This window comes from Trichophyton rubrum (genome assembly GCF_000151425.1).
Source record: "Trichophyton rubrum CBS 118892 genomic scaffold supercont2.2, whole genome shotgun sequence".
In the NCBI taxonomy this organism is placed as follows: Eukaryota; Fungi; Ascomycota; class Eurotiomycetes; order Onygenales; family Arthrodermataceae; genus Trichophyton; species Trichophyton rubrum.
In genome coordinates this window covers 2,023,764-2,049,805 of record NW_003456427.1, presented here as the reverse complement: position 1 = coordinate 2,049,805, position 26,042 = coordinate 2,023,764, and the positions used below count along the sequence as shown (strand labels likewise).

At 48.3% G+C, this 26,042-nt stretch overlaps 12 protein-coding genes across 14 annotated transcripts; 5 read left to right on the top strand and 7 right to left on the bottom strand.

Moving 5' to 3' along the window:
• Positions 1-13: 13 nt before the first annotated feature.
• TERG_02360 (uncharacterized protein) lies at positions 14-1,417 on the top strand. Its single transcript, XM_003237595.2, has one exon. It carries the CDS (start codon positions 148-150, stop codon positions 859-861), a length of 714 nt encoding a protein of 237 aa, XP_003237643.1. The 5' UTR covers positions 14-147; the 3' UTR covers positions 862-1,417.
• A 381-nt stretch (positions 1,418-1,798) lies between these two features.
• Positions 1,799-2,893, top strand: TERG_02359 (uncharacterized protein; the record flags this gene model as incomplete). Its single annotated transcript, XM_003237594.1, has 1 exon — positions 1,799-2,893. One exon carries the CDS (start codon positions 1,799-1,801, stop codon positions 2,891-2,893), a length of 1,095 nt encoding a protein of 364 aa, XP_003237642.1.
• A 1,511-nt stretch (positions 2,894-4,404) lies between these two features.
• TERG_11838 (uncharacterized protein) lies at positions 4,405-5,136 on the bottom strand (the record flags this gene model as incomplete). The annotated part of the gene is made up of 1 exon (XM_003237593.2): positions 4,405-5,136. The coding sequence occupies one exon, from the start codon at positions 5,134-5,136 to the stop codon at positions 4,405-4,407; it is 732 nt and encodes a 243-aa protein (XP_003237641.2).
• A 154-nt stretch (positions 5,137-5,290) lies between these two features.
• TERG_11837 (uncharacterized protein) lies at positions 5,291-5,491 on the bottom strand (the record flags this gene model as incomplete). Its single annotated transcript, XM_047750888.1, has 1 exon — positions 5,291-5,491. The coding sequence occupies one exon, from the start codon at positions 5,489-5,491 to the stop codon at positions 5,291-5,293; it is 201 nt and encodes a 66-aa protein (XP_047605640.1).
• Positions 5,492-6,864: 1,373 nt separating this feature from the next.
• On the top strand, positions 6,865-8,427 carry TERG_02357 (uncharacterized protein; the record flags this gene model as incomplete). The annotated part of the gene is made up of 1 exon (XM_003237592.1): positions 6,865-8,427. The coding sequence occupies one exon, from the start codon at positions 6,865-6,867 to the stop codon at positions 8,425-8,427; it is 1,563 nt and encodes a 520-aa protein (XP_003237640.1).
• A 307-nt stretch (positions 8,428-8,734) lies between these two features.
• Positions 8,735-9,481, bottom strand: TERG_02356 (uncharacterized protein; the record flags this gene model as incomplete). Its single annotated transcript, XM_003237591.1, has 1 exon — positions 8,735-9,481. One exon carries the CDS (start codon positions 9,479-9,481, stop codon positions 8,735-8,737), a length of 747 nt encoding a protein of 248 aa, XP_003237639.1.
• Positions 9,482-9,917: 436 nt separating this feature from the next.
• Positions 9,918-10,343, bottom strand: TERG_02355 (uncharacterized protein; the record flags this gene model as incomplete). The annotated part of the gene is made up of 1 exon (XM_003237590.2): positions 9,918-10,343. One exon carries the CDS (start codon positions 10,341-10,343, stop codon positions 9,918-9,920), a length of 426 nt encoding a protein of 141 aa, XP_003237638.2.
• Positions 10,344-10,545: 202 nt separating this feature from the next.
• On the bottom strand, positions 10,546-11,346 carry TERG_11836 (uncharacterized protein; the record flags this gene model as incomplete). The annotated part of the gene is made up of 1 exon (XM_047750887.1): positions 10,546-11,346. One exon carries the CDS (start codon positions 11,344-11,346, stop codon positions 10,546-10,548), a length of 801 nt encoding a protein of 266 aa, XP_047605639.1.
• A 733-nt stretch (positions 11,347-12,079) lies between these two features.
• Positions 12,080-12,487, bottom strand: TERG_11835 (uncharacterized protein; the record flags this gene model as incomplete). Its single annotated transcript, XM_003237589.2, has 2 exons — positions 12,080-12,127; positions 12,257-12,487. 2 exons carry the CDS (start codon positions 12,485-12,487, stop codon positions 12,080-12,082), a joined length of 279 nt encoding a protein of 92 aa, XP_003237637.2.
• Positions 12,488-14,652: 2,165 nt separating this feature from the next.
• On the top strand, positions 14,653-16,904 carry TERG_02353 (uncharacterized protein). Of its 3 annotated transcripts, XM_047749408.1 has the most exons (3): positions 15,422-15,440; positions 15,521-15,802; positions 15,877-16,904. In XM_047749408.1, the coding sequence occupies exon 3, from the start codon at positions 16,144-16,146 to the stop codon at positions 16,747-16,749; it is 606 nt and encodes a 201-aa protein (XP_047605638.1). In that variant the 5' UTR covers positions 15,422-15,440; positions 15,521-15,802; positions 15,877-16,143; the 3' UTR covers positions 16,750-16,904. The 3 variants fall into 3 exon arrangements, with proteins under 3 accessions (XP_047603872.1, XP_047605637.1, XP_047605638.1); XM_047747903.1 differs by having other exon boundaries at positions 14,653-15,802; XM_047749407.1 differs by having other exon boundaries at positions 15,174-15,440; positions 15,521-16,904.
• Positions 16,905-19,983: 3,079 nt separating this feature from the next.
• Positions 19,984-22,345, top strand: TERG_02350 (uncharacterized protein; the record flags this gene model as incomplete). The annotated part of the gene is made up of 3 exons (XM_003237585.1): positions 19,984-20,091; positions 20,150-20,591; positions 20,658-22,345. The coding sequence occupies 3 exons, from the start codon at positions 19,984-19,986 to the stop codon at positions 22,343-22,345; spliced, it is 2,238 nt and encodes a 745-aa protein (XP_003237633.1).
• A 1,252-nt stretch (positions 22,346-23,597) lies between these two features.
• TERG_02349 (uncharacterized protein) lies at positions 23,598-25,951 on the bottom strand. The gene has a single exon (XM_047747902.1). The coding sequence runs from the start codon at positions 24,088-24,090 to the stop codon at positions 23,734-23,736; it is 357 nt and encodes a 118-aa protein (XP_047603871.1). The 5' UTR covers positions 24,091-25,951; the 3' UTR covers positions 23,598-23,733.
• Positions 25,952-26,042: the final 91 nt, after the last annotated feature.

Sequence of the window (26,042 nt, the reverse complement as noted above, 5' to 3'; positions counted from 1 at the left end):
CGGCCTCGTATTTATCGAGTCAAGGGCGCAGATTTTGACATGCTGTCCTCAAACGCCTTCAGAAACTCTGGTATGAGGCTGGCTACCTGCCGTGGACGGAGCGTGAGTCGAAACTACTGACATCGAGTCAGAAAATATACCCTCAGGATGCTGAAAGACCACGACGATTTCGAGTACCTGATTCTCGATGTTGACCAACTCCGTGAGCATCCATACCGGGAGCCACTGCTCAAGCTGATAAATAAGGCTTTCTGCGAGGGTAGTCAGGCAATATATAGCGACTCTCTGAGCCGTTTTGGGAGCCTGGAGGAGTTACTCGGCACAGTAGATGACCATGGAAGATGCTGTGTCCTTTTTCGAAGGACTCCCGGACGAACAACGAACGACTGGACCGATCCTGTTGCTACGGCGATGTTACGACCGTTTAGAGATTCGATTTTTGGGCTGCCAGATATCGAACCCAAGTTAGTTGATGCGTCTGGTGAGGTATTGATGGACTACCACGATGATGTCAAGTCCGAATACTTTGAGCAGCCTGCTGAATTCAAGGGAAACACGCAAGATATCTTGTCCATCACTAAGTGGGAACCGGTATCTGTTGCTGTTAAAAATGGCCCCAGCTTGCTCCACAGGGGGCTGGCCTCTCGCTGTCTTGCCCTTCTAGAGGCAGATCTCTGCTCTCGGGTTAACGAAGCGAAGCTGACTACACGCAGACAAGAGGCTGCTGGGGCTGATCATACAGGATGTAAAGCTGGTTCCCTGACGATGCGGCTGCGAACAACATGGCAGATAAATGGAGAATACTGGAGCCGACTGGGCTTCACGCCGGTCGAGGTCCGCAGAGTCCCAGCAGGAGTATGAGGTGCAAAAGTGCCTTTCCGCCTGATGACTATGACGAAGACGATACTCTGTTCATCTGATAGATGTGATGCATAAATGTTGGATAGATTCTGATAGAGCCTGTTCATGGCCCCTTTTCCTGCCCCCTTCAGGCATAACAACTGTACAACCTGGCCATGTCTGTTGATAAAAGCCCGAGATACTGTCCCAGAGCCAACGAGAATCAAGATACGAACAGTCCTATAGTCCATTCTGGCCTCCACATGCATCCGTAGTCACTGTTAATCGTTGGTGCGCATCAGGGATGCATGGACGGCGGCTGTAAACAGCTCTATTAGCTGGCCATTTCATCCATGTTCTGTAGATATAACGATATAACCAACTTGAACAGCTACCAATATTGAATAACACCGTTATTCTGAGCATCTTCTCCTGTAAATAGATACTCCGTAACCAGCTTATCCATCTGTATGTCCGCAATCCATCGTCGAGTCCTCTGACGACGCTATGGAGGAGCCTCGCCGCCAACGACCCATCCCTGCCACTCCCTCTGTGATACCTCCAGTGACAGCAGCGTTATTCACGGGGCTGACCCGTAGCTGCATGTCTAGCTGCGGCCTAGCTGAGTCTCTTTGCAGGCGCCTGAAGATCCCTGAGGGGCGGGCGCTGGCGTAGTTCAGGTCTGACAAGCCAGAGTCATGCAGCGCTTGCGCCGGCCACCAGACTCGTTCCAGTGATCGATCGCCGGCAAGGTCGAGGACGAAGACGAAGAAGAAGCAAAGCGAGGCACTGCGGCTGGACAGGCTGGCCGTCGACGGGCGCGTACGAAGCCCTGCCCGGCCATATATAAACAGCCCTGCCCGCCGTTGAGTGCTTCTATCCTGACCTCAAGGCAGCCTTCTCACCACGACGACCAGCCATAACCACCAACTATTCAGCAAGCTTGCAGCGCCCCGAGATGCCGCTGGAGCCTCCTTTCCCTCCTCTTTACAGGCAGTCCGCCGTCGATACAGCTCTCGATGCGCCGGACGACGGGAAGACGCAGGCTGGCCCATCTTCGGCCGGCCGGCTGCGCATCAAGCTCGATCCCATAGGCACGCTGCCCACCATCGCTCGCGTCAAGGAGCCATATACCGCACACGATACGAGACACGGCAGCCACAGCGTGTATCTGGTCGAGGACGAGGGCATCGACAGGTTTGTGGCGGGCGACTTGAGCGTCAAGCGGCTCAACGATATCCATGGCCTGCTCTGGATGGCCGGGCGGCCGCTGAACGCGCGCAAGATGCAGCGGTATAAGATGATCGGCTTCGAATTCCTGCCCACGGAGCAGGCAGACCTGCATCTCATCCATTTCTCGAACAAGATCTACCTCAAGACGCTGCCGGACTACATCCTCGACTACGACTTCTGGGAGAAATACCTGTGCAAGGACGAGGCGCTGCACAAGCTGGCGTGCGGCTTCCTGCTCTCCTGGGTCTGGCTGATATGCTCGCCCATCGACCTGCAGCTGGCCCAGGACGCCCATCTCGTCTCGCCCCAGATTAAATGGCCGTGGTGGAAGCAGTTTGTCAAGGACTTCAACCGGCACGTCGACTTCAACGCCCTCGACAGAGTCAACAAGCGGTACCACTTCGGCGAGCTCAGGCTGGGCCGCATCAACACCATCTTCCGCCTGCGTTTCTTCCGCTCGCACTTCATCCGCGGCTATCTCTACAGTTATAACCGCTACCAGGTCTTCTTTGAGCGCAACTTTGGCTGGCTCATCGGGGCATTCGTGTATATTTCGGTTGTGCTCTCGGCCATGCAGGTCGGCACCGCCATACGCCCGTTGAACGACAGCGAGGCCTTCCACCAGGCTTCGTACGGCGTTGTTGTCCTGTCTATCGTTGCAGTGGCTGCCTGTCTAGCCTTTGTTGTCATTCTCTTCTCCTGGATCTACCTCTATAACATGGTGGCTGCCATCTGGCACTCCCGCAGCGAGAGGCAGAAGAGGAAGAAACTCGCTGCCATGCTGGCTCAAAAGTCGGTGCTCGCTGATGGAGCTCCATAAAAACGTCTTTTCTATCTGTTCTCTTTACGATACATGAGACTGTATGATCGTTGTTTATTCACGGCTGATGGAGTTCTCGGTGCCTTGAGCGTATGTCTGTTATATCACATATGTTTTTATTTGTTTGTCTTGCGGTCATGGTCCAGGGCTTCGGGTCTGCCGTGGAGTTATACATACCCCTTGTTCATACAGCTAGTTATATCCATATTTACCAGAATAGCACTGCATTATATTTGTGTTGTCAGATTCAGGTGCTCCCTTTTATTAGGACTGGTAAGATCATAGTAAGCTAACAGAACAAGTACCCGGCGGCTAGCAATAGAGTAAGACATTTGGCTAAGTGGAAATATCCCAGTGCTGGCTGTCTAGTTTTGGAGGTCTTCGGGAGATTCACCGAATGTCTAGATCATGTCCATCAACTCGTTCCTCCGGTGAGCCATGTCAGCTAGTTCGCCTGCAATACGCGTAATCTCTAGATCAGTCATCTCCGGAACAGAGGTCGGAGAAAATATGGTGGGAAGCTTGGACATGAGATGCCGCTCAATCACCTGGCGGCAAACATTTTCCACAAATGTCTTCATTGAAACCTACCAGTAGGAGATTCGAAGTTAGCCAAGGAGCCAAATGTTATCAATGCAACTTTTTACCTTGTAGTAAGCATCCAGGGCAGTCTTGGCTTCCTCGCATGCCCGTCTTTCCATGTCAAAGATGACTTCTTCTTCCAATGCCTCTTCTATCTGGCGGTGATGGTGTCCTCTCTCGTCGTAGTTTTGACCCCAGGTACTTCCGAGGCTGCCTTTAGCCTTCTTGAGCGCGGTCTGAATAGCATTCTTCGTGCCCTTTTGTCTGGCCGTCTCGACGTTGTCAGCATAGGAGTGATTATATATTATTGGTGGCATCTTCTCATCTTCGCAGATGCTGTGGAGCTCTGCAAGCGCTGCAGCCAAGTTCTTCTGGAGTGAAGCATTTATGGACCGCCATAACTCAGTGCGAGCACGGTCTTCCATGAGGATATGACGGAGAGCTTGCTCAACAGATGTGCTTATCAACTTATGAACCCTCTTGGTGTGTCCGTGGGCTATAGTGCTCCAACGGCTCGATTGAACGTGGAATAGTTCCATGAGTAATGAGTATCCGTAAGTCCCACTGAGTTCCAGGCCTCTGGAATTTTTGTAAGCCTGAATGAGGTACATGAGTCAGTCATACAGTTCGGAACAAATAAGAAAGCAGCGTGAGCATATAATTGCATACATACCGTCAGAACGCAGGTATCAACACCATCAATAAGCGCCTCAGGATTCCCCCATTCTAGTGGGAAAGCTGTGTCCGCATTGTCTTTATTCCTGTGATTATCTTTTACCTGCCGCTTTAAATCGTATTTAAAACCTTTAGTGTGCATAAACCTGGCAAACACACTATTCAATTCATAGGCCCTGGATCGGACTCGATCGACTAAGACGTTGTTAACTTTCAAGTTGGAAAACTGCGAGTAAATTCCTTGATATGTCCCCCTAGTCGCAGCTTGTACAAGTCCTTGAAACTGCATGCTGAGTTTGGAGAAAAATCCTCTGTGCTTGTGTGTTCGGACGCCCTTCGCCGAGTTCTGTGACCTCTTTTTGTGCATCTTCTAGTAGCTTCGTTATCTCGGAGCAGACTTTGGGGAGCTCATTTTTAATATGTTGTGCAAGGAGTACTTCGAGTGAAGATTTGAGTGCATCGATGCCCACTCTGTTGAGATTAAGGAATCTTCTCTTCCAACCGGGTTTCTGAAACCAGCTGAGATCCTTTCTCCTTCTTCCCTCGGCAGTTATCCCAGACTCAATCTCTTTTGGAGATGGGTTCTTCAGCAGATAGTACCCTAGCTTTAACTTGATAGGGCCCTGGTTTTTGGCCATGGCTACGATTCCTTCTTCAGTTCCATTAGTAATAAGGTCAACTTTGGTGACAATACCAACAGTCCTGGTTCCTTCGTTATCAAATTGCCGAGCTGCCTGAATGATTGGCTGAGTCTCAACATCACTCATAGCTAGGACTATAGCAAGGATAATGCTGCGCGGATTCTCAAGGTATGAGTTGACTAGGCTTTCAACGACAGAACAGTTATCAGCTTCGGCTCCAGAGACGAGCCCTGGTAAGTCAACTATGGTAAGATGAAGTCCAGTCTCCCCGATGACCTTGATTCTCAGAACATCCAGGCCAAATAGAGGGGTAACTTTCTGGTCCACGAAGCCCCTTAACCCCATGAGGGTCCCAATAGCTTCAATAATCTAGGTAATTCATCATACGTGTGAAGTTTCCTCTTATAAGCTCGGAGTTGACTTGCTGTTGCTTCATCTCGGGAGGAGTGAGGTATAATGGTTGCGGTAATGGTCTCCGCCCCAATAGAGTGACGGAGTACTATCTCAGTAGCAAATCTGGTACACAGGTCATCCTTTCGGGGGAAGGAATCTCTGTAATTCCTTCGAGGACTGAACCCTTCCCCGCGGACTGGTCGCCGCGAACAACTAGTTGTGGAAGAGAGATATGGTTTCCAGCTCCACGAGTTCGAGCCTTGTCGATAAGGTTCAGCTTCAACTTGATTGAAGCTGATTCAATCATGGTATCAAGGCATGTTGTCAGGGTATGAGCAGATATCGTCGCGTCCAGATATTTATATTGGATTGTGTAGTTACTTTCGCGCAATTGTGGCCAGAGGGGTGTCTATGCAGTGCAAGGTATTGTGTTCTTGGAAGAAGACAGCGAGATCAATCAAGAGATAAAGGTGGCTTGGTATCAAGTGGGCAGCCGTCACCTTTAAGCTTGCTTTAATAACCATGACAATGATAAAACCATTCACACGAGGAGAAATCCCTTTAGAGGCTAAATGATAGAATACTAGATGTCCTATCAAGGATATGAAGTGTGGAATGAAACCACGTTTTTTCGTGATGCATAATTATAGTACACCACACCGGCCATATTCTGGCTATAAGTCATCAATATTGCCGTGTGTAGGAGAGAGCTCTCGCTTTGTGTAGGCCGGAGGGATAACTATAGCACAAACGGAAGAGGTATCACTTTAGCCTTTATATTGCTGACGGGACTCAATGTGTCCTTCGATGTGGCCTGAAGATGTCTGCTGTAAAGATGAAGCTGATACGTGAAGAAGTAAACAAAAGATGAAACGAAGTCGATGAAGTCGATGAAGTGAGGTTGAGAAAAAGCCTTGTCCTTGGCCCAATCGGGTTAGCCCTCCCGGCGCCTCTCGCCAACTTTCGCTCGTCGATGTTTTGCTCGTTATCAACTTTGGCCAACGGAAGCCTGGAAACATCACGATGCCAGTGCCTCTCTCCCTCCATGCCACAATGATACCCTCTTGAGACTAAAACACAACTGCATGTTGATGGTCCACTTTATGGCGTGGTCTCGGGCCCACAGACCATATAAACCAATCGGTTTCAATAGCCTGCGATGATCCTAGCCTGGTTAAAAATTCCGCTGCCCGGATGAAGGGAGTGATTCTCGATCGCTCGAATCGGCTTTCGCTTGAGGTCCAGTTTGTGCAAGTTGACTAGTCGTGCAGCTACCTCATTACCCACTATCTCACTTTTTGTTGAGCTTCAGAGAGCAATGCAGGTTACTCGCAGTAACCCTACAATATTCTATTCCCGAAATGGGTATTCCGTATGGATGGAATCTTTTTTTTTTTTTTTTTTTTTTTTTTTTTTGTTTTCTAATAGCTCAAACCTGGCGTTTACAATAATAGAGTACCCGTACCCAATGATGAAAGCCGCACTTGCACGCTAGTCACAAGCTGACAGGAATAGTCTTATCTTATCTATGGAGAAACTAGTTAATTAGCTGGACGGTTGCAACGGTCGGGGGTGGCTTAAGAACAGCGCGTCACCCTGATGCAACGCAAATATCATTGGCATCTTTATTTAATATTGCGAGAGCTGCTGATTCTGTTCATTGCGCTGCTTCCACTCAAGATGGCGATTGACGTGAAACCAGCTTGTCATGTATCAGAGTCTACTGGCGAAGAGCCAGAAGCGGGTAGCCGCGATACTACCTATGACCCGGATACCCTCCGCTCTCTCGGCTATGTTCCTAAGCTGAAAAGGAACCGATCGCTTCTCACTCTCTTGGCTCAATCCCTGGCTATTGCTACTGTGCCCTATGGTGAAGGCGGGCCTCTTCTTAGCGCTATCTATGGCGGTGGGCCGTTGGCAATTTTCATCGGATGGCTTGTTGTACTTGTGCTAGATCAATGCGTTGCTCTATCCCTTGGTGAACTCGTGTCACGATATCCAACCTCTGCAGGACCATATTACTGGACCTTTCAGTTGTCGAAGAAACATAAATTCCTACTTTCGTTCATCAATGGCTGGGTATGGCTTGTTGGAACCTGGACGATTACCCTTTCCGTCAATTTTGGGTTTGCGGGAATCATCAATGCAACTGTGAGCATGTATCACCCGGGTTGGTCGGCAAGCAATTGGCAACTACTGCTCATCTTCTATTTCCTGTGCATTCTTGTTTTTACCATCTGCGCGTTTGGCAACCGGTATCTTCCAAAGGTGGATATGATATGCGCTACATGCACAGCAATCGTTATTATAGTAGTGCTAGTTGCGCTCTTTATCAAAACTGGAATCCGCCGCCACAGCATCAGTTATGCCCTGGCGCACTACGACACAACTTTGTCTGGATGGGGCAGATTTAGCTTCTGCATTGGTCTGCTACCAGCGGCATATACCTTTTCTGCCCTAGGAATGATATCATCTATGGCCGAGGAGGTATCTAACCCTTCTATTACCGTGCCAAAAGCAGTAAGCCTCTGTATCCCCATTGCTGGCACAGCAGGACTCTTGTTTATACTCCCTATATGTTTCACCTTGCCGCCATTACTGGATATTATCAACAACTCTCCCGGTGGCCAGGCACTACCATACGTCTTTAGCATTGTCATGGACTCAGCAAACGGTGGCCTTGCCCTTATGGTTCTCATCTTTATTTTGGTCCTACTTTGCGATATTAGTGTAACCGTTGCCGCTTCTCGCACCACATGGGCTTTTGCACGCGACGAAGCCATTCCTATGTCGAATATATGGGCAAGAATTGATGACAGATTCGGTACTCCCCTCAATGCCCTGACACTTTTGACAGGCGTACAAATGCTTCTCGGCCCAATAAACCTCGGAAGCACCAGCACATTTACAGCATTTGTTTCAGTGGGAGTGATTGCTTTGGCAGTCAGCTACGCAATTCCCATTGGTATCAGTCTATATTACAAGCGTAGCGAAGTGCGCCAAGCGAAATGGAACTGTGGTCCGCTCCTGGGTTTGGTGTCCAACATTGTTGCACTTATCTGGATCTCATTTGAGCTTGTACTTTTCAGCATGCCGACTGTTCTGCCAGTTACTCCCGTGTCGATGAATTATTCATCTGTTGTATTTATTGGACTTTTGGTTATCTGTGCAGTATGGTATTTTCTTCATGGCAAAAAGAGTAAGTCCCCCCCTCTTAATGCTGCTGAAATACCAGGGTACTAAATCAGCTAGCTTATAAAGGTCCGCCTGCATCTGAGGGTATATAAACCCTACTTAGAAATAATTCACATAGTTAATATGATTGGAGTAAACCTCTTCTAGTCAGCTAATCAAAATATGCTACAAAACAGGGTATAAATGGGATATCATATCGACAAAATCAACCAGAGATGTAAACCAAAGGAAAGCACCAGCAATAAAAGAGAGCGACACCTGTGACACGAAACATCTTAGATGTTGAGGTGCGGTAAATCATAGAGACCGGAATTAGCGTAAACATCGTAAATCGTGTGAAATCTGGCAATGGTTATCATTCTGTGTAAGCAAGGGGGTTCTCCTCTCTATCATCAACAACCATAGCTGCAGCCAGCCTCTTCTCAGGACCGAACAAGTAGATTTCTCCAGCCTCAGGCTGTTGTTTTTTAGTATCTGGCGGGCTAATAATGTTCCGCAGTGCAACAGCTATCTCGACAATGACAGCTGAGACGAAAAAGACAATAATCAGTACAGCAACGATGAGTGTCCAGGCCATGATAGGGCGCGCAGATAGCCAGTCGAGGAAAACTGAGAAATCACGGCTGGCAATGATATCTTCGAGGCGCATCCTATCAGCATATGCAAATATCTGAGACTTCGATGAGGGCAGAGATACTGCTATTGGTGCTGGTAATGCTGTAGAAGCAGAAGCTGATGTCGAGGTAGATCCTGGAAGCGCGTCTAACTCTTCCCTAAGCGCGGGCGTCGGCAAATGGTCGGGTAAAATTGGAGATTTGCATTTGCGCTGCGGGTTCTCCCGCTCTTTGGTTGACGGTGAGAATGACGGCAAGGAGAACCATCGATCAGCAAGATATGCATACCCTTCTAGCAGCATGTTGTCACAGCCTCTGAACGTATGGCGCGCCCTGTTGCTGGTGATAAACGAGAAGATCGTGGTGCAAGGCTGAGGACCTGTGGTGACCTGAGGATCGCCCTTGAAACTATCACCACCTGAGACAAGAACTGGCGCAGAGAAAGCCAGTGGGAGAACAGAGGCCCAGAGAGCAACGTGAGCCTTCATCCTGCAGTCAGCGTATCCCAACGGTTTGGTTTAAAACTAGTGGAACGATCGAGCAAGGCAGATTTCGGTGTCTGGGATGAGATCGTATCGATTCGCTCTCCCCTCGTAAAAGCAACTACAGGCTCAAGGTATATTACCACTCAACGCGATATGATCTGCGAAAGAAGCTCTACCACCACGTCCAAAGCTCTGAGTGCAGCGTGTGAAGTTGATATTTGGGCATCGACATGATTCCAGACCGAGATATAGAGGAGAAACGGAGAAGCGAGCACGCCAGGAAAATTGGCGGATGGACAGCGAAGTTATATTTTTTTGCCTCTACCTCTCCTTCTCATGCAGAACACCGCTAATTCTCAATAATGCGCGCTAGGTGAGCCTGTTGTCGCTCTTCGGGGTACCTTTCATACGCTGCAAAGGTATACTCGGTGTGCAAAAGCTAGGTGGTTGGAGGAGAGTTTACGTGCTGTGCAACGCCTGATCCCCGCAGCGAGCGAGACAGGACGGGAGTTTCTCCATGTGCCTGGGCCTGCGGGCTCGAGTGGACAAATGGATATTCTAGCTGCTTGGGGACTTCAGGGGTAATCGGAAGCTTTACGATAGGCTCCTTTGTATGGAGTACGTAAGCTGGAAGCTGGCGATCGGTTAACAAGCTATCTGGAGCGAGGAGAATACGAAGAGAAGAGGATCTGACAAGCATCAACCAAGTCTGATCATCCACGACTTTCTCTGACGCTGCTTCATCCTGAGAGCCGATCATTTTTCGAACCCCTGAATGTTCCGCTTCAAATCGACTAACTTCAAGATATCTGTTACATAAGCTGAACTGCGAGGTTTTTATCACGGTCAGCTGATTATTCTCCATTTTATTCACGTATTTTCACAAATACTTCATGTGACCATGTATAACGTGCATGATTTTTGGTATGTAAGAGGAAAACGAACGGGAATGCTCGAAATATCTCACGAGAAGCATATATACAACAACGCGCAGAGGCAGTAAAAAATGAATGGATAGAAAGAAATGGTGGAGGGGTGGAAAGATTAATGAAGGAATCAAGATATTACTACATTTGATCGAGCTTCACGTCGTGGATTGACATGACATGTGGCCCGGCATAACTCTTCTGGCGGATGAGGTACCAAATGACGACGAAAATGGTCACTCCACCGGTCATTAGGGATGCGTAGTTCATTGTAGCAGCCGACGTGGGCATGCTGAATGGGAAGCAGAAGATAACAACAAAGGTGACAATATACAGGCAGCTAATGGTATTTACCACATAACCAACCCATCCTCTCATAAAGAAGGGGCCTGGGATGATGCCTTTGCGGCCTCGGAGGAGGTGAGGTAGGATTGCCGCGAGGTACGAGAGGGTGGACAACTGCACATAACATCCGACGAAAGCATTGAAAGCGGTAGTTGAGCCGACATAGATGCATCCAAGTGCAGTGACAACGGCGACGCAGACAGCAGTTGCATTGAACGGGTTGTGGTAGGTAGGATGTACCCGGGCGATGAAGTTGGAGAAAGGAGTAGCGTTGTCACGGGCAAGGGTCCAGAGGACACGGCCGGCTGTGATATAGCAGCCTATGCAGGTGATAAAGGTAGGTAGAAACGCAATAATGAGTAGTCCAAAAGCTCCCGCCCTGGTTCCGGTGGCCTGGTGGTAAATTGTTGCCAAGGGGAATGTTGTGAAAGTTCCAAGTACGGCTTCTAGATCATTGATGGAGTAGAAAAGAGCAATCATGTATGGAACGGCAGTAATAAAGCCTGTGACAGTCTGCGCCATGATTGCACGCGGGATGTTCTTGCTTGGACTAAAGACGCCACACATTAGCTCTCGGTTTATAGTTATACGCTTCATATCAGAAGCACTTACTTGGGGATCTCCTCGGCCATATGGGAGGTCAAATCACTGGTTCCTACACTGTATGCGCCATTGAGCATTCCAAGCAAAAATACTAGACCATCACTTTTGTAACCCGTGGTATTGGACCAGTCCCTCCAGACAAAGTCGCTCGTAGCGAAACCTTTACCATTATAGCGTGGCATAACGGCACATACTACTATAGTAACAAACACACCCGCTAGAATAAGGAACATGCCAACATTTGAGATAACTGGCAGGGCCTTGTTAGCGAAGAGCACTGTGAGGCAACACATCCAGGTGCAAATCAAATAGCAGACAAAGACCTGCCATGCCTGAGGTGTATGGTCCGGGTGGAATATCAAGTACATGGACATGACTTGGTTTCCAAGAATGGATGATATGGAGGCTGCACCAAATAGCCATGCCAAAGCATTCCAGTATCCCGCAAACCAACCCACAGGGCGGCCATAGCGGCCGGCGGTGGCTGAGGCCCAGTGGTATACTGCGGTAAAAAAGAAAATGCATAAGTTAGCCTTCCTATCTAGTCGTAAGTATTGACTGACTGCGAGCTAGGTGGCAAACAACTTACCGCCAGCAGCAGAGGGAATAGCAGAAGCCAGCTCAGCGATTGAGGCAGAGATAAACCAGTAGAAAAAGGAGACCACCATACTATGACCCAGATTTTTAACATGTGCTCGCTTACCCGCGTTTGCAGCGCAATTACTTACTATTCATAGATGACTCCGGGAGGCCCGCCGTTGAAGATGGCCGTTGTCTAGGTGGACGGGGGTAGTTAGTGTATCAGTAAACGACATTAATGCTGAATTTCTTATTGCTTGGATCCCAACGGCCAGCAGGGCATGCAAATAAAATGTGTTTAGTAAGGGCAAAAGCATGGACTCACGACACTGCCACCCATTGCAATCCAAGTGTTTCCTGCTGTAACGCCAATAGCGCACATACTGATCAGGCTAAAGTTGCGATCAAGCTCTTGCTTGTGACCCGACGAGTTTATCATCGGATCTATACCTGGCGAATCTGGCGACTCGGTTGTTGTAACGGTAGCGCCGACTTCCTTCATCTTGTCCTTTGGCGATGCCAAAGGAGATTCGACTCGCTTCTCAGATTCTGCCATTGCTATTGTTCTTGCCCGAGAGTGTAAAGAAAAAGCCACTCAAGTTTCCAAACGGTCTTCGATAGCTGATATCGGGCGGCAAGCTTTTGGAGGCTTTGGATGGTGCTAGAGGCCGCGAACGGACAGCAATGGAAGAATGGAGAGAACAGCGCAGCGGTGAATGGAAAAAAGAAATACTAGTAGATGCGAGAAGCTGAAGAATATGATGAAGAATGTGTTTGCTGCAGGAAAACGGACGAATTGGATATTCTGCTGGGTAGGACAGAACCAGGGAGTGGGACAGAATCGAAGATAGATGGTTCTACCAACAGGTTTCCCAAGTCAAGACAGGGAGACTCGAATTCGGACCTGCCTGCAAGGTCACGGATTTTTGACGAGAAAGATCGAATAAATGCTTTCCTGTGATCAAAGGGTCGAACAAAAACGTGGCGTTGGCGTTTTCCAGAAGACAGGGCAATCCCTCGAATGACGCAGGGAGACGGCAGGGAGTATGCCCAAGTCAAGGACAAATGAAACCTCAGAAGTGCCTGATAGTCCACTGTCAACAGTCAACTCTTCCCGGATGGAGTAGGAAATCCGCTATCCATGTATGCACCTCAAGCGTGCTTCCAGGCCAGCCACATATCAGGCCAGAGTACAAGTTCTCCATCGCATTCAAGCATTGTTCTCGGCTCGACAGTCTCTCGTGGGAGATAATAGGCCCCGCTAGACATGGGGGAGCATGTTTCCATCTCCATGCTTGGGGTGGAGGCGAGGGATGGGACAGCGTAGAGGGTGGAAGCATCGGTAACTTGATAACAAGACCCTTATCCTAGCTAGCTTACCATGATTGGCAGAGTCTCAGGGCCTAGTAGATTTAAGGATTAGGCCGGTTCCATTTCGCGAGTGGACCTTCGCGGGCAGAGTTTCTCGTCCCGCTGGCGAGTCTCCTTGTTCCCCTCCGGATGGATTGCGAGAGAAAGCAAAAGCAAAGAGAGTGACGCCTTCGTATATGCAAGTGAATTTTGGCTTCTTTGGAGCTAATAGGGGCTCTCTCGAGGCGCAGAATTTTGGCGTCGAGCAGGCTGCAGGATGCACATCTGCTTGGTGGAATGATTCTCGAGTTCTGGACAGCCATATCCAGTGGCCAATACTGCATAATGCGTGATGGATGAAGATGCCACCTAAATCACTAGCAGGGTATTTTCTATACTCCGTACAAGCTGGTGAGACATATATTTCTGTGCTATTTCTTGGTGTGAATCGAACCACATCTGCATCTCACGTTCTTTTCGGTATTGCCTTTAGCCTCGGTGTTCTCTGCTAATTTGGTGCTTGGTACGCCGTGCCGTGCGGCCTATACCAGCGCCTCCACAACTATAGTAGTTAATAAAATGGTCAATATATGTTAGACATCTGATGTCGGGCGTGTGAACTGAGCAGTACTGCCTAGTAATACCCGACTCTAAGCAACGGCATGGCGTCTAGATGATGCGTTTCAACCTTATGAATATAGATGCCATCTGGATGAAACATAAGCATCGTCAATCAGTTCTGGCAAACTTCCACTTTGTGTGAGGTTCTCACAGCGCCCTTTTCTTTCTTCGTTGCTTTTGGTAAATTTCAGCCATCGCGCGTAGAGGCTCCCGTTATCGTATAGACAGGGCGCTAGGCCATGCAAGATAGCCTCAGGCCTTGCAGACAGGCACACGGGGTTTCCGTCACAAATTCCTAAAGTGGCTGCTCGGCCTAGGCATATCTTTACCGATGCACGGAGCAGACCGAGGATAAATTCTCCCCCGAGACAGAGAGAAGCCCTGAAACTCCCACGTAATGATTACCTACCAGAACGCTGATGCCGCATACTTCTTTAGCCCCTTTAGGTGTCACTATGGAAGGAGGTGGATGTTCTGGCCGGCAAGCCACCCGTATCCGTTGTGTTCACGGCGCTGCCTATTGGATGGCTATATTTTCTGGTTTCACACCCGACTGGCCCACCCCATTGCTGTAATGGATATGTGAGCTTGTTCTGTATATATATACGGATACAGAACTTTGGGTATGGCGCCCTTTGGGTCTTGCTTTTCGCCTCTTTCTCGATCTATCTGACCAGCAAGATGTGGCTTATTCAAATTAGCGAGACGCCCTTCTGGAATCGAAGCATTTTAGGTTCTTAACGGCAGGTAGTTATATCTTCCTGAACTAAAAATGAAATCATTCTTGCGAAAGCTACAAAGTAAACGACAGAGCAGGATCTTCGTACGTACCCACGACAGCGCCCCTGAAAATTTATCAACATCCTTCGCTTCCCTGCATGCTCTGCCAATGAACCTCCATGTCGCTATTGGTCCCTCGAATGTCATTGAACTTTAATAAAGAGACGATGTAAATCTTGCAGGGCTTGTTCCCGTAAGTAGTCGAAGGCGTTCAGCATTTTTGCCCAGAACAAGAGTTCGGAGTGCATGCTCTTCGTTAAAAAAAGCCACAATTTTGGGTTAATATTGCTGTTGACTGTAGTTTGATAGTTAGGTAGCCTGAAAATTCTAGGGGAACGTTGTCTTTACGTCCCAAGATGGACTAATTAGTTATCCCCCTGGGAGAACAGCCAATCCTTACCGGACGGATGCTCCTCAAAGCTTGCACATACGGGGTGCTGGGGAAAGGGATAAAGTATCCAGGTTCAATACTCCGTACAAATATATATTATATTCAATTGCCCTGTCACGGATATTGCCCACATGCACGAAAATTCCAGTAGCCTGGGTTCGGCCGGAAACCTGACTGCTTATCCAATAGCCTAGTAGTGAGGAACAGGAAAGAGTGGATATTTAACGTACTGTCGTGGCCTCTCCCACACAATATTCGATATATCGCCTGCAACCATGACTGCCCTGGATACCTCATATGCAAGCGGTTTCCAAAAGGAAACGTGGACCTTATATTCCTTTGGAATCTTGGTCTTGGTTTTACGAACGTAAGTTCTCCCATGGATAGCGCCTCATCTCTTAGACTTATCATGGACTGACGTATAGGGGGATTTGTTGCGGTTGGCAGAATTGCTCGAGTGAGACGACTCGGACTGGGTTCGCTACAGTATGACGATTATCTGATGATCACAGGAGGCATATGGTACACATTGCTATGCATCTCCCTAAATCAAGTGGTCGCCGTTGGTGGTTCCAATTTGATGGATGAAGAGGACATACGGAATCTCACCCCAGAGATCAAGGCACAGCGTGTCAAGGGGAGCAAATGGGTGTTTGTTTCAGAACATGCGTTTGTGATGACTATTTGGACGTTGAAGGCATGCATGATCATATTATACCGCCGTATCATGTAAGGATCTGGCTTGCTTCGTTTATCGAATGGAGGAGTCAGATTTTGCTAACCGCGCTTGTTTCAATAACCAGGGATGGATTAAGCCAACAGCGCCTTGTGAAATATCTCACCATCTGGGTTTTCCTGGGATTCGTCGGTTCGGAGCTGGCTCTCTTCTTAATATGCCGACCTCTACCTAACTATTGGGCTGTTCCCACACCAGACTGTTAGTTCAATCTCGAAAATAACCCATAGTAATATTGCGCAAAAATACTAATACGTTGTGACTAGATCAATGCTCGTCATACCAATACTATGAGATCATTCAGGGTGTTCTCGCGATTTCATCCGATATTCTCATGTTGCTCATCGCTATTCCACTCCTGATGGCTGTGCGGCTACCCCAAAGACAGAAATTGATTCTTGTTTTCATATTTGGACTGGGTATTTTCATCATCATTGCGGCGGTCTTGACAAAGGTGTACTGTCTGGTACCATCCCTGATCTCCTATGTGTACCTGAACTGGTACTTTAGAGAAGCGACCGTCGCAATGCTTGTCACTTGTCTCCCCATGACATGGTCGTTGTTAAGAGATATATTCCCTGCCCTTAAGAGCTGGACGGGCGGATCACGACAAGATGGGACAGGAAAAGTAACATCGGGACGCAGAACAGGGTCTCGTCCTCCTTTCCAGTCGACAAAGGACCACATGCAACTGAACTCCTTCAGCCGCGGCCAGTTATCCCACGGGAACACCACTGAAAGTGAAATAGGGTACGAGTCCAGCCATGGACTACCACATGGCCATGGTACCAAGTATCAGGATGACGCTGAGCCCCTGAAATCGATACATGTTCGTCAGGATGTTACCGTGACGGTGCAAGATGAGCGGGACAGCGACGAGACGCTTTCGAATAGTTATCCTCGACATCAGCGTAAGCCAGCAGGCTGGGATCTGGCGTAATTCCTCTCATAATATATGAAGCCCGCCTGCTCGGTGATTTTCCACGAATTTATACCCTGATTAGGAGGAGATTTATGGCGTTTGTTTGCTTGTTGATCGCGATGGTTTCGTTGGGCTCACGATGCTGGTGATATTTCTTCCTTGTAAATATTATAATAATGAGTATATAAAAGACTTTAATGGAGTTTAAGAGTTTTCGCCCCCCGGCAACAATATTCAATTATTGTCGACGTCTTTTTGGCCTGAAGTTCGGAGGATGACTAGATGTCGGTAATTTTGGATGGTAAACATGTGTATCATGCGGTACAGATGTCTGCCGTATACTTTGCTTCCTATTGGTGATCTGCGGTAAGCTTAGTATAATATGGTACCACAATTAATAAGTAAAAATTACTTAATGCTAGTCCTCTATCATTTTGGTGTATATCATGTGATGGAGATATTCCAGACATATCATCATGTGATATTTCTGTTTAGTCATGGCCAATGAGAATTCATGCCCTTGAAATAAGGTGATCAGGCCCGAATCCCCCCGATAATCAATATTTGATCGACGGAGTCAACTACGTACATATGCTTCGCGCTGTGCTGAGTACGAGAAGCAAAAGGGTCGTAAGGAGTACTCAAGGTCGACCATTCCTCCTTCGATGGGGTCAGGATAGACAGCGCAACTTCAATCATGACCAGACCACCTAACCCGGTAGAAAATGCCGAGATACTTGATCCAAACTTTCGTTTTACTGCAAGGAGGCCCACGAGAAGCAAGAAGTCCTGCATGACAGCTACTCGGTGCCTGGCCTGTCAATGCCAGGCAGAAGCATCTATAGTTAACAGTTATTGGAAAGGGAATTAAACGGGCTGCCTCTTTTCTGGATCCAGCCATCTGGTTCGAAAGCCGGTAGGCCATAACCAATGGATAAGACAGTTTTAGAGTCATACTCCTGGAAGGTTCTTTCAATAAAAGCGTTCCAAGATTTTAGAATCCTCTGAGCCAAAAGGGTGCCTTGCAGTTTGACTAGGAATATGGTGCTGTAATTAATTGAATCAAAACACATTGGGCAAAGTACGTAAGACGAAGACGTGCCAATTCTGAGGCTCAATGTACGCAGCGCAATAAAGCTCTTCTTCCTGGGCCTTTATTCAGCCTTCCAGTGTAACCTTAAGCGGGCACAACTCCTGCGCATGAATAGGGATAAACCAGGAAATGTCGGAGAAATCTCCTTTTTCTTCCCCGATGTAAAATTCCACGATTTGTTCAATTGTTCCTGGGCGATCTCAGCCGAAAGAAAGGAGAAAAGGTCGTATCGTGGGATCTGGCATCGATCATAATCAGGGAAACACTGGCTACCACGTGTATATAGAGCAGCATATCTTCCATGTTTCTCTCTTCTTCCGAGTCTTTTTGGCAATTGTTTGCTTGATACCCGTCTCTTCGCATCGCTGCATACTCCTTTTCAAGAAGGGAGGACACAACAGGCATTATCGCTGTCCGGAGTTCAGATCTGGAATATGGACTCCGAAGAGCGGGTTAGTCAGCTCGGATACCCGCACACACTAGAGCAGGGCGCCCTCTTTCGACATCTCCGCTAGCCTTCTCCATTTCGAAGGGATCAGGGAAGGAGGGTACTGTGCTGGAGTATAGCGGACGGGACTTATAGGGACTGCCCAATCTCCCCTGTTGAACGACGGAGGATCTAACCAGATGCGCGCGCCGACAGGTACGACTTGTGTCTGCCTCCCAGCTTACTGCTGCACCTGCAAGGGTAAGCCGTGATGTGCCTTGGGATGGAAGAGGAGGACAACAAACAAGAAGAAAGAAGCAAAGAAGTTAATCAAAAAGAAGCGGCTCTGCGCGAAAATCGTGCTCGGACTATTCGGGATAAGGTTATTCCCTTCCTTCGCCCGAGACGGGAGCGAAAAAGTGGGTCCAGGGCCCCGACGCCCTTTCAACGACTTCGACTTCGGACAAACAACATATCAATCAACAATAATACTTGAATGGTACTTGACAGAGATAACAAAGGCGCCAACCAACAGCAGTGCCGACTACGGTGTCGACAACAAGAATAACGATGTTGACAATAACACATGGCAACTGAAAAAGCGGGTTGGATGTGGGCTGCTATTATTGGACCACCAACAGCAATATACCCCTGGTCGTTACCAGGCTCGCGGGAAGCGAGTGCCATTGAGGATGGCCTTTAGCGAACGAATCAAGCTGGTGATAGGCTAGCCTCGCTGTGCAGTATCATGGCTTCCGCCACTGATGGTAGATATAGCCATGCCTGGTAAGGAAAACAGCGTAACGTCGTGCTCTGTTTGCCTGCTCTCCTGCAATGCAACCTTCCGTGCCTGACATCATTTACAACCTTGCTGCTATCCGTGTCCTTCGGATCATGATGTGGGACATGGTGCCTGTTGACTGGCGAGCCGCCGCCGATGTACTTCGCTCATGACATCTCAGTCTAACGAGCCCAACGAGTACACTATCCATTTCGAGTCAGTTGGTCCACAGGACCCTCAACCAGGTCGGAATTTGAATACTTGCATATTTTTGGGGGCTTAGTTGCCTTGAGAAACTGTTATACCAATTGTGATAATAATCCACTTGGTATTCAACGGTCAACTTCCAACAGTAATTTCTCTAGGTTTTATGCCGGGTAACTCCATTGCCTCGTGATCACTGCTGCCTGATGTATTACCATCACAGCATGGAAATTTGTGCATGGGATGTTTAATTACACTCCCGATCGGAGATTCCCCTGAAAGTGATGCCGTTCAACGTGGTGGTACCGGTTCTGTCCACATCAATCCATACCCATGAACGCAATACCCATGTTACTATTATTCTCCTACCCGCGAGTCTCTCTATATGGCGAGAATGAGTCGGAGGCTCAATTCGGCCAAATCCCACTTGGCTGCAACTCACGATCCTGGGAGAGTTTGCCTTGGCAAATTTCTCGCTTGATATAACATAGCCGTCGTGTCGCTATTCAGTTGCCAACAGCTTCTACCGATCTGTTGTCGTTTGGCCCTATCCAACTGCTCGCAGGCATTTGGCCGGCATCCGTTCATTGCAGTCAATCTTGACTTTACACTCGTTACATCGAGGCTGTGTCCTCAGTGTCGTCCCTTCTGCTGAGTCCTGGGCCTTCTCGTCATTCCAATATAAATATAACCTCCTTTTCGCTGTATATCTCCCATCATCCAACATTTAACAGTCACTCGTTCGACATGGCTTTCCCCAAAACGATCATGGCCTTTATTGCCTTTATATCTTTGCTCGTTTCCACTACTTTTGCTGTGGATGTGTTCTCTACTACCAACGTGGTCACCTACTGGGTAAACTATGACCTCTATCCCGAATACCGAATTTTACTAAGTATATGTGCATCTACAGGGCCAGGGCCATAATCAAAAACGTCTATCGCACTATTGTCAACAGGTTGAACATGATATAATTGTTATTGGCTTTGTTAATGTTTTTCCTGACCAAGGCAAGGGTGGCTGGCCGGGAACAAACTTTGGAAACCAATGCTACATGGGTACCTATATAACCCCAGAGGGGGAAGAAACGGAGCTTCTGAGCTCATGCCACAAAATTATAGAGGATATACCCATTTGCAAAGCAGCAGGAAAGACTATAATGCTTTCTCTAGGTGGCCAAGCCGTGGATGGCTCCAAGACATACAGCGTCAAGACCAGACTATCTGCCGTTTCCTTTGCAGACTTCCTTTGGGGCGCCTTTGGACCCGTCTCTCCTGGGTGGGGTGGTCCTCGGCCCTTTGGTGACAATGTTGTAGATGGATTTGATTTCGACATAGAAGCTAACGGTGGTGCAAGTATGTTCAGATACTCTTTACTCCACCCGTTTATCTTGGCTTTCTACTGACTGCTTTACCTCTTAGACTACGAGTACATGGCCGAGCGTCTGCGAAGCAACTTTGCTACTGATTCATCTAGACAGTACTACCTATCTGCTGCCCCCCAGTGCGCTCTCCCTGATAGAAACCTCGGCAACCTTATCAGTAGCTCTGCTTTCGACTTTATTTTCGTCCAGTTTTACAACACCCCTAGTTGTTCCGCCTTTAACTGGGCTCAAAACCCCTCCAAATCCGGGTTTACCTTAGATTCATGGGTTCAGTTCATCCGCAATGGCGCAAGCCGCAATGCAAAACTATTCATTGGCCTTGTTGGTGACCAGACCAGGATCTCGCCACACGGAGAATATACCAAGGATGACAGGAATTACCTCGCTCTCCCAGATGCTGACAAGCTCATCAAGGCATACATGAACAAATATCGTGCCAACTTCGGTGGTATTATGATCTGGGATGCTCTAACCTCAGATGAAAACCAGCTCGTCACAGGAACCTATGCTTCTAATATTAAAAGATTACTGCTTAACAACGAACCTTCTCAACCAACAACTACCTCCAAGACCATGAGCAGCACGAAGACATCTATTTTCACGACCACTTCGAAGCCTACGACAACCACCAGTACTATGTCTTCAACTTCAAAGGTTTCTTCATCCACTGGGTCCATGCCTACGATGACTACCTCCACTAGGACTACTTCATCCACAACGACAACATCTTCCACCAAAATCACACCATCAACAAGCCCCAGCCCTATCATATCTACTTCTACCACCTCCGGGCATCAAAATACCACAACTAAAACCACCGGAACTGAGACCCAGACAAGCAAAACATTTATTACTACCACCAGTATCTGGAGCTCTGGAACTGGCATTGGCACTGGTACTGGGATCCCAACCATCACCACCACCCCAAAATACCCAAACACTACCTTCACCAGCGACACTACAGGTAGTCCCACAATGTCTGATACTACTATCACGCTCACCATCACCTCTTCTATGCATCACACTTCTGCTACAACTTCGACTATTCCAACCTTTACTACGACGCCTATCCAAACATCAGAGACGAGCATTTCTATGCCAAGCGGAATAACAACTTCCTCTACGCATCAATCATCCAAAATAACCATACCTGGCCCTCCCGATATGCCTACGACCATAGTTTCTCCTTCACCGACCAAGCCTGGACATTCTACAACAACAGCCATCATTACTACTACATTTACCTCTGTCTGCCCTACTGGAATCACTACTGTCACGACGACCTATACCACAATCTACTGCCCGGAAGCAATTCCTACGCCGACAGCGGGTAACGCTCCGCCACCTCCTGCAATGGAATGGACCACCATAGTCACTACTTGTACCAAATGTGCTTCCACCTCGGCAATTATGACAGTCACCTACCCAGTCACTGCCCCATCGGAGCCCGTGACTCCAACACAGGTGCCAGGAACACTGCTTCCACCAGGAGCACCAGGTACTAGCTCTGGAATTCCACCATCAGAAACTGCTGGCAACAAGCCAGGAAACCCGGGCACTCTAACCGGCATTTTCCCTCCAAAGCCAACCATGTCAGTTCCCCCAGAAATGGGTGGCAATGGTGGGGATATAACCCCAGTTTACACTGGTGGAGCTGTAGTCGTGTCGCCATCCTTCTCGATCATTATTATGGTGTTGTGTGCAATCGTATATCACATTATGTAATAATTCTATGGATTAACACAGAGCTTGGCTGGATTGATGGATGGAGATGTAGTTGATCGAGATGTCTCCCCTTTTCTTTTCTGATTACAACCTTTTCTGGTTTTTGAACGTTGGATGGACGATGATTAATTTTTCTCATTATATACGTATATGTTGTGTTACGTGCTTTCTACCTCAACCTTGCAATAAAATAACTAATTGTACATATAATTCCAGCTGGCCTGGTTTTCCTTCAACCTCAATTTCAAGGATTCTGCCATCTATCAAGTGCTACTGCCCAATAATCATCCGCAATCCTCTTTATAGTGACCCATAATTTGCCTGACCCCATAAGCTACGATCAATCTCTCGTTCTCCCCACCGCGTTGTAAGCAGAAAAGCCAATAAAATATTTTCCCACCCTTTACCGGCAAATCGCCCCGAGCAGAACTAACAGTTAAGCTTATCTTTCCTTTTTTTCGCCTCCCGTGGAACCACTTGGGTACATTATAATGTACAGTAACTGTTTGTACCGATGGATATCTTCGGGGTCGAGATAACCTTGCATCGATATTTCTAACACTCATCGATGGGTTGTGGTTCGGCGTATCACGATGCTACTGGCATATGAAGGCGGTTAATGTCATGGGTGTGAGGGACAACTTGCCTTTAGCCGGCTTGGCTGTAAAGATAAGATATTTCACCGAGACGCGTTACAGCTAACTATCGGACATGGTGCGTAGTTGGATATTTCAACTTGAAAGACGATAAGAAAAACGCAACATCAACCACCGCACAGCTTAATGAGCGTTGATAGAAAAAGTGTGACGATGCGTCATTATTGGTCTAGACAACTGAAGCCGTTGGTTGAATTGGTGGATTTGGCTAACTAGTTAGTTTCTAGACTCCGTTCGCGCATGGAGCCCTGTGGGTCGGCGTAGAGTCAGCTCGAATTTGTGTCTCATAGGAAATAAAGGAGAGAGTACTCAAGTGTAACGGACTTCTCCTTATTTTTCTAATTCAAAGTAACAGGTACAAGTCTATTTCCAGGAACAAAAACCAAATATCAGATGAAAAAAGTAGGTATCAAAATTGATAAGTGAAAGAATCAGAGGTAAAAAGGTATGTACAATCTATCCAGAAACAGCGAAAAATGACCACCTTCCAAAAAGAATCACTGGAGGATATAAAATAGCGAGGGTGAGGGAAGGTGGAGGCCCGCTCGACATAAATAATCAGAAATATAGTCTCTTCTCACTCCCAGCTCCGTTCCATCTCACATTTCCCCATTGGAAGCCAAGTTTTTGACAGGCATGGCGTTAGTGGCATGCATCCCGGGAAACAGAGACGAGCGCATTTTTGTTTTAAGATGATCATCAGTTGGTAGAAGATAGCTGTCGCCGAGTTGTTTAGATGTAAGGAGTTGGGATGGCAGTTGGGAAGTGGTAAGTGCCGGATGGAGCGACGGTGTCGGTGACAGTGCCAGTTGGGTAAGGCAGAGTGCCAGTTCCGGTTGGGATTGGGATTCCGGTGCCGGTGCCGGTAGGCATAGGGGCACCAGTACCGGTTCCAGTAGGCATAGGGACGCCAGTGCCGGTTCCAGTGGGAATGACAGTGAAGGTGGTGCCAGTTCCGGTTGGGACACCAGTGGCAGTTGGCAATGGTAGATCAGTGCTGCTTGAGAAGTTGAACATGTCGAACCAGTTGAAAGGTCTGGCAGAGACGGCGCTGGCAAGGCCAAGGAGAATGACGGCGGAGAACTGCATTTTGATGAAGAGGGCTGGTGCTTTTATTTTATTTTTTTATTTTCGGTTGTTCCTGGATTAATATTTGCACTGAAAGAGAAAGAAGAAAAGAATGAATGGACCTTTTTGATGGAAGTGAAGCCTGTTCAACTATATCATCAGGAAGGAGAAGAGATGAGAGAAAATGGACAGCCAAGGGAGGGAATGGGGAGATTATTATATAGACCGAAAGAATGTACTATAGAGCTCCCCGGGAGGCCAGGGGGAGTGGGTATAGTAGCTTGTGGATCATACAAGGTACCTGAGATAAGTCCAGGGCAAACTCCTCTGATAGGACCAGATTTCTGAGTATGGGAGCACCGTGGAGGTTGACTCGTCATGGCAAGCCCTGCGCGCCCATAGCCATAACCAACTGGAGGAGTCGTGGTTACTTTGACTTAAAGTTGGGTGGGGGTACGGAACTTTTGACCAAAACGCGCAGCCTCGAGCCGAAGGCCATGGGAGCTCCGTTCAAAAGAAAGAAGATTGCGAAGATCTTCTTATCACGGGCCACGGCTGGGGGATTCGTAAGTGAGAGTAGGCCAGAAATTGCCTGCTCCTGGTTGTAGTCTTGTCTACAGCCCCACAGGTGGAGGAGCAATCGGAAGGCGTCAACCACCGGCCCTTTGATGGAGCATTAATGTGTCTAGAATAGTGCAATATCCCATCATCAAAGACACCCTCTAGTCTCTTCTTGGCCGAATAGGCACGCGCAAAGAGGTATGGACGTCTGACACAGAATGCAAGGCCAAATGTCAGCAGATAAGTGTGAATACGCGGTGACGCAGCCGACTCCGCACCACTACGGTCCCATGCTTGGAGTGAATATCCAGATCAAAAGGGCCATCCTGGGCCTCTGCATGCTGCAGAGTTATTATTATTTTCATCGGGCCAACAATCAACCACCTGCTCGTGTCCAAGCAGAAACGCTGACAGGATTGGTCCTGGTTCCTGGTTCCTGAGGGGGGGGGTTCGCCGGCTGATCAGCTCGTCTTTCTTCTGAACGATACGGGGAGATTGGACGGAGCAAGCTCTGGAAAGGCGAAAGAAGAGGTCGTGATCCTTGCTGTGCAGCAGAAGATCACTGCTCCCGGTGCAATTTTATGCCCACCATTCGCCAGCGCCTTTTGTGCTCGTCGCCGCGCCGACTTTGCATGAGGTTGACAAATTGACGTTCGTGACGATGAAACAAGGAGGCCAAAGGCGGTGGAGCAGCCGCGCTTGGCAGAATTTCTTCAGCGACTTCCGCCGACTTCGACCTCAACTTCAACATCCATCGACATTCAAACGGCACAGAAATGATATGCAGGCAGCAACTGCGCCGGCTGCCGACGAGGACGCACACCTAGCCAGTATGTGCCCGTCGTGGTGGGTAGGATGAGCGTGTGGAATCCTCAGCCGGGCGAAGAGATTCTCGACGATCGTCCCTGGGGTGGCAGCTTCACAGCGCACGCCATGGCAAGGCAAACTGGACCCCAAACTCGCGGTAGGCTTCGGAGGATAATGTCAGCGCAGGATTACTTGATGATGGCTGTCGGGTACCTCCCAACGAGCAGCAGATCCTGCCATTAACTCACGTCTTGTCCAGGAACGGAACAGGCCTCTATGTCTGACTCGTCAAATCCAAGGTAGTCTCCGCAGCTGATCTGCAAACATCCTGATGATCTTTCTGTTAATATTCCTTGTCATCATTCAGGATACGACCACTTGGAACAGAGAAACGGGAGGAAGAAAACCTGGAGGACTGGAGAACAGATAGGAAAAGAAAAAAATCCGAGAGATCTCGAGGCTGTTGTCCTACATGATATACATGAGCCCAGGAGGCTGAGTTTTCTTTTTATATCGTCGGCTCGCAGCCGCTTTGAGTGGTTCCTCAAGGCTTGCGCCTTGCGCGCGTGTATTCGGCCGTGAGACAGCCACTTCCCTACTTAGTC

Coding starts and splice junctions, on each gene's coding strand:
- TERG_02360 (XM_003237595.2), top strand. CDS start 148: ATGCTGAAAGACCACGACGATTTCGAGTACCTGATTCTCGATGTTGAC.
- TERG_02353 (XM_047747903.1), top strand. CDS start 16,144: ATGTTGCTCATCGCTATTCCACTCCTGATGGCTGTGCGGCTACCCCAA.
- TERG_02349 (XM_047747902.1), bottom strand. CDS start 24,090: ATGCAGTTCTCCGCCGTCATTCTCCTTGGCCTTGCCAGCGCCGTCTCT.